Here is a 6,485-nt window from a genome sequence, read left to right as displayed (position 1 = left end):
TTTTTTTTATAAAAAGTTGCTAATAGTTCAGGTACGAAACCTACCACCTAATAGAAAATTCACGTAGAAAATTCGAAAAATTGCTATACTTTAGGTGTTTTTTTTACTTCCGCTCTTTCTTTTATGTAAAAACTAGGGGTAGGGGAAGGGGAAATAGGGGAGGAGATCACAAGGTGGGAATTGAATCGTCTTTAATAAGTTGTGAAGGTGAAGGTAATCAAATAACTGAGCTACTAAGGTTTTCTGACCTTTTATCTTTAGTTTGGTAGGACTTTCAACCTATGTATAACAAACTCACACTCTATTCAGTTTTGTAGTGTGTATAGCTAATATATAACAAGCTATAGTACTAGCAATATACTACAACAACAACATACCCAGTGTATTCCCACATAGTGGGGTTTGGGGAGGGTAGAGTGTACGCAGATCATACCACTTTCTCAAGTGAAGTAGAGAGGCTGTTTCCGATAGATCCTCGGCTTAGGATCGATAATAGTATAACAAACACAAAACATAAATGCATATAAACTAGTACAGTATGCAAAATAAACTAACACCACTAGCTATAAGATGATACTATAGCCACAAGATAATACTAAAAACTATCTATCTGAAACCATACACATCACTCAACACCACGAACAAGAAACTTCAGACAAAAATAAAATACCCTCCCTTACTATTACCGACGCACTCCCACCCCCTAACCCTCTACCCTAATCTGCGTCCTCCTCACCTTCTTATCAAGGGTCATGTCCTCCATAATCTGTAACTGCTTCATATCTCCAATATTTCTTCGGCCTATCTCTACGCCGCCTTAAACTATCCATAGAAAGTATCTCATACCGCACTGGAGCATCAGAGCCCCTCCTTATCACGAGCCCGAACCAATATATCCTCACTTCTTGCATCTTGTCCTCCATCGAAGCCACTCCCACCTTATTCCGAATAATCTCATTCCTCACCCTATTTTTCCTGGTATGACCCTTAATACACCAAAGAAAACAATGGATAAGAAATAATTTTTATTCCACTTAACTAATCCTAATATTATCAAATACACTATATTTAGTATTATTCTTATACATTCTATCAAACGACCCCTTCAAGTTTAATGATTTTGCACCTTAGGTTGTGTGCTAACGGAAGGGGAGCCTTGGAGTAAATAGTAAAGTTGTTGTCATATGACCAGGAGGTCACGAGTTCAAGCCTTGGAAACAATTTCTGACAGAAATGCAAAGTAAGGCTGCGTGCAATACACCCTTGTGATGGAGCCCTTCCCCGAACCCTGCGCATTGCGGGAGCTTTAGTGCACCGGCTAACCCTTTTTTTTAGGTTGTGTCCTAACGACCAATAGAACTAAAATGAAGACTATTGGAACCATGAAACAATCCAGTAGAGGCACAACGGAGAGATATATGATTTCTTTTGATTTGTCTTGTTAAGAGTCCCACAGCAGAAGAGGGACGGACAATTGGTCTCCTTATATAGACTTGGAAAATCATCCACTCATGAGCCAACTTTTGAAGTTGAGTTAGGCCAAAAATCCACTTTTTACATGCTATTAGGGTCAGACCCATCCCAATTCTTTGTTCACTGATGTTGCGCTCCCGGTCCACGCTCCAATTAACAAGGTTTGGGCATCAAAGAAGGAATGGGTAGTTGGTCTCCTTATATGAACTTGGGCAATCCTCCCCTCATGAGCTAGCTTTTAGGGTTGAGTTAGGCTCAAGATCCATTTCTTTACATGTCTAATTGTAGTGTTACCTGGCACTTGTACTTGTGTGAAGATGTAAGTATCCGGTGGATTGATCGAGGCACTCATGCAGATTACTAATTTTAAAAGAAAAGTTGTAAGCTATGTCATTGGAGCATATTTATTTATGGAAAAGGGCTATTTTTTCTCTTGAACTAATCGAATTAGGACAACTTTGATACCCATTTCGGTTTTTAGCACAGAAATGCTCGTGTCATTAGTCAAGTGGCTCCAAAGTACCCTCCCCAATTGCCCAGCTAGAATGGAAATGACCGATTTTGTCCCTAAACTATTCAAAATGAGACAATAATGTCCTCCGTTACCTATAGTTCAGGGGTGAAATTGACCCTTTTCCATTTACTATAAATATTGCAAAGTTTAAGTTACAGTCTGTCTTTTTAATACTATGCTGGGTGAATGTCTTGATAGTTTAAGCTGTTACAAAATAGTGCTGAGTGCTTTTATTTATTTAGTATGTATGCAACACGTCTATGTGGGTCTGATTCTTTTTCTTGGACCAAGTTAATGGCTGGTGGTTCAAACCAGCGCCTTGTCTGCTTTAATGTTATGCTGAGTGGATGTCTTATTTAAAAGTTTGTTCAATCTGCTTTAATACAATGTTTGGTCAATGTCTCATTTAAAAGTTTTAAGCGGTTTAGAGAGAATGCTTTATTTATTTAGTTACATCTGCAATATCGTTATTATGGTGTTTGGTTATATTTATTTTGTTATATTTGCATCATTTTCATTTTGATGTTTGACTCTCATAATATGCCGGATGTACAGAAGCTCGGAGTGGTGGTTAAGCCACTGGAGAAACCTAGGCTAGTGCTGAAGTTTATTTGGATGGAGAAGAACATCGGAATTTCACTGGACCAGGTAATTCCTGGTCATGGTACGATTCCGTTGAGCCCCTATTATTTTTGGCCTAGAAAAGATGCTTGGGAGGAGCTTAAAGTCATGCTGGAGAGTAAAGCCTGGATATCCGAGAAACAGACGGTTATTCTTCTTAATCAGGCCACCGATATCATCAATTTGTGGCAACAAAGTGGCGGTGATTTAGCCTAAACCTTCGCAGAACAAGATCTATTGTTTTGTGCACTGTCTGACATTATTTTTTTTGCTATTATACCTATTATGTGGCACATGTTGTTGTAACTTTTTTCACTCGAAAGGTCAAATAAACTTATTCAATTTGTTTGTTTTGATTTTCCTCCTTTTTTTGCGTAGTTTTTGGATGATATTGTAAACTATGTATCTTATGATACTGGCCTTGGCTCTTCTTCATGAATATTAACATCTAACAGAAACAAAATAAAATTGTATTGATGATACGAATTTGGCTATGTTAGAGTATCCCACATTGGTGGGGATAGGGTCATTTGATCTTCTTATGGTCTTGAACAATTCTCTCCTCATGAGCCAATTTTTGAGGTCTAGTTAGGCCCAAAACCCGGTTGTTATCATTGTTTCATACGGTCATTTTGTCTCCATTATGGTCTTGGGCAATCCACCCCCATGAGCTAGCTTCTGGGGTTGAGTTAGGCCAAAGATTCATTTCTTATCTCTAAATCGAATAAGCATATGAAATGGGATAATTCTAAATTAAGAATACTGGTTGCCTCTAATAATCAGCCTGAAAAGTAAATTCTCAAGGTGCAACAACACATTCTAGGTTAGCAGAATCGTAAGTCGTTAGACATGTAATTGTTCTCTTGCATGCTTCTGCTATATTTGTCTAGATTTTCAATGAAACATTTAACTGCAGAACTTTTGTCTGTTGATCCCAGTATGAAGCATTTAACAATCAAAGTTCAACGGCCAAAGTTATTTCTACCTCTGGTCAAATCTCCAAGCTAAAGGTAACAGTAAATACCATAAATAAGCCACAAGTTTGACCATATCGTGTGGATCATCTTGTGAAACAATGTTGAGAAATGGCTCTCCACTGAAAATTCACCTTTAATGGACAAGGATATCTTCCATTTACAGTTATTATGTATGAAAAACACCTCAACATGCTGCATCCATTTTTTTCTCCAATTAGTGGTTCTTCTGGAAATTTGTTTGCAAACTATTGCAAGAACTGTAAATACTTTTCTATAGTTTGTTTTCTTCTTGGCCTTCTCTGTGTTGTTCTTTCTCAGGAAAATGGGATTCTTTTCCCGGGGGAGGGGGGTGTTCGCGTCTACTGGCCCCAATGTCCTCATTTGGGATTTTATTATGAACTATTTCCTGCATAATGCAATTTGTTTTATGTTTTTGACAATGCATAGTGTTTGTACACTGCCTTTGCTGTCTGCATCACACCCCTTGGGGTGCAGACTTTTTCACAGGATACTTTGTAACCACGCTGTCCTGCCATTCTATTTTGGCATTTGGGGGATACTCGGGGTATTTAGAGTTGGGCATTGAGGAATGTTCATAAACTTCGTCGTCTTTCTTACTGTTTGTAATAGGTGAAGATTTGGTTGCACATCTTTTATAACAAATATTCTTTTGTAATTCCATGGTGTTCTGGTTGAATGAATATTATAAGTTGATTAGTTTTATCGACTGAAATGGAAATTTCCCAGGTACAAAATGTATACAAAAGTATCTTCCTACAATAACTCACTCTTGACCGAAAAAGAAAAAGAAAAAGATAATATTGACGAAATGTTTTGTAAAGTAGCATAACTTGCAATATTTCATGTTTGTTTGATTAAGATATTTTGAAAAATATTCTCTCTTAAAAACAAGCTTGTTATAAATGAGGAAAATGATTTACTGATGAAAATAGAAAATAACACGGTCTACATTCCAAGTTTCATCCTTTCTCTCCAGCCACCCAATGCCTTCACCCTCATCCTTTGACCCCCTCCTCCGGACCTTGAACCCCCAATCACCATCCTATTCTACCCATATAGTATTTTATAAGATTACATATAGACACTCTTCTAATAATTTTTGCTTACTTACCAAGCGCTAAAAATAATAACTATTTTTTCAAGAAAGTATTTTCCATTGTACGAATCACATTCTTAAACTCAATCCCGTTAAGCAAAAGAGAGAACCCTGATTGCATGGCTTTCCACTTGCCATGAATGCATTTATATTTTATCAATTCGAAAAAGAGACAAATATACTCTTGAACTATCATAAATGGTACACATATATCTTTGCCGTCAATTTTTTAGATTGTATATAGCCTTTATCCAAACGCCCGGGACATGTGACATCATCCGAGGCATTTACGCAATTTTAGTTATTTTAAGAAAAGAGACAACTATAACCCTCAAACTATCATAAATGGGATGCATGTACACTCGTTATACTTTGGATATGTATATAGCATTACCATCAATCTTTTGGATTTTATGGAGTTCTTAAAGTGAAACAAGTAATTTCACCACAAAATTGAGTCCTCACCGGATAAGATTTAGAATCACAGCTAATTTCGGACATGATATAATGTCTAATTTATGAAATTAAAAAGAAAGCAAAAACTAATTGGATTTGGTGTTATGAATCAAAATTTAGAGCTGGAATAGAGAAAAAAAATTCTAGGATTGTAATCGAGGGAGAAGAAGTATGACGATGGAGAGGTTTCTTAGTCTTTTGATGTTGTCTCTAAAGTTGGGTTTTTAATTTCAGGTCTAGACTTGGATTTTTAATTTCGGATTTTAAATGGGCTTGAGAATGAGAAGTTGTGTGGTTAATTTTTATTTGGGAAAAAAATCAAGGGAAAATTACCTAGATAAACTTATTGGATTGCTTATTACAACTTATAGCAAAACTTTTTAGTTTTCAAGTTGTAGCAACTTTCAATTAAAAAATAATAAAATATATTTTTATTTTTTTTTAGATCGTATCAAAATCACCCCAAAAATAAAAAATACTATTTTAATATAACTAAACAACAATATTATTTCCTTAAATATATGTTATCATTTAATATTTGATACTAATCACATCCCCCAATTTTCTCTTTTATCGTTTTTCCTCTCTGTTTTAAAACACTCCAATTTATCTTTCATCTTTATACACGTTTGTTATTTTTTTCCCTCCAAAATTATATTATTTTAGTAAAAAATTTCATAAGTTATTTTTCTTTTATGCATCTTTTGAGAATTTTTATTGAAAGAAAAGGTTCTCCAATATGCAAAAAAAAAATCAAAAAACAAGACATAAAAATATGGATTATGATAATTTGCATTCAATTATGATACATCGTGGAAGGAAGATGAGATTCCTCAGGTATGTTAAATTATTTAGCAATTTAAAATTTTGCACTCAATCGTATTTAAAGAATTCAAAATTTTTATTTAAAGTCATTCATGGATAAAAATATTAAATTTTTTTCTCTATATATTTCTTCAATTAATTAATGTTAACGTGTTGAAATTTCTATAATATAATGATGGAAGTCTCTTGAAACAGTAACTTTAGCTTCAATTGTGTATTTTTATAGGTTGCATGATATAATCAAAAGTTATATAATATTTGTTGTTGTATGATGAAAGTCTCTTGAAACAGTAACTTTTGATTCAATTGTGTATGTTTATGGGTTACATGATATGATCAAAAGTTCTATAATATTTGTTGTTGCAACAGGTAGACCAAGTGACTTTGGTGGATACGTTATTATGTATGACGCAACTACAAACTACAAAGGTTTATTAGAAGCAATTGCAATATAGATAAGGATAGACAAAACTTCAAATCAATTTGAAATAATGTACATAAT

The 6,485-nt window shown here is 34.7% G+C and overlaps 1 protein-coding gene across 1 annotated transcript; it reads left to right on the top strand.

Moving 5' to 3' along the window:
* Positions 1-2,540: 2,540 nt before the first annotated feature.
* Positions 2,541-2,964, top strand: LOC124898121 (30S ribosomal protein 3, chloroplastic-like; the record flags this gene model as incomplete). Its single annotated transcript, XM_047411753.1, is given in 1 exon segment — positions 2,541-2,964. A coding segment is annotated over 1 exon segment (284 nt), but the record flags the coding sequence as incomplete, so codon positions are not given.
* Positions 2,965-6,485: the final 3,521 nt, after the last annotated feature.

The sequence above is a fragment of the Capsicum annuum genome, chromosome 4 (genome assembly GCF_002878395.1).
Source record: "Capsicum annuum cultivar UCD-10X-F1 chromosome 4, UCD10Xv1.1, whole genome shotgun sequence".
NCBI lineage: Eukaryota > Viridiplantae > Streptophyta > Magnoliopsida > Solanales > Solanaceae > Capsicum > Capsicum annuum.
This window is presented reverse-complemented; position numbering and strand designations above follow the sequence as displayed.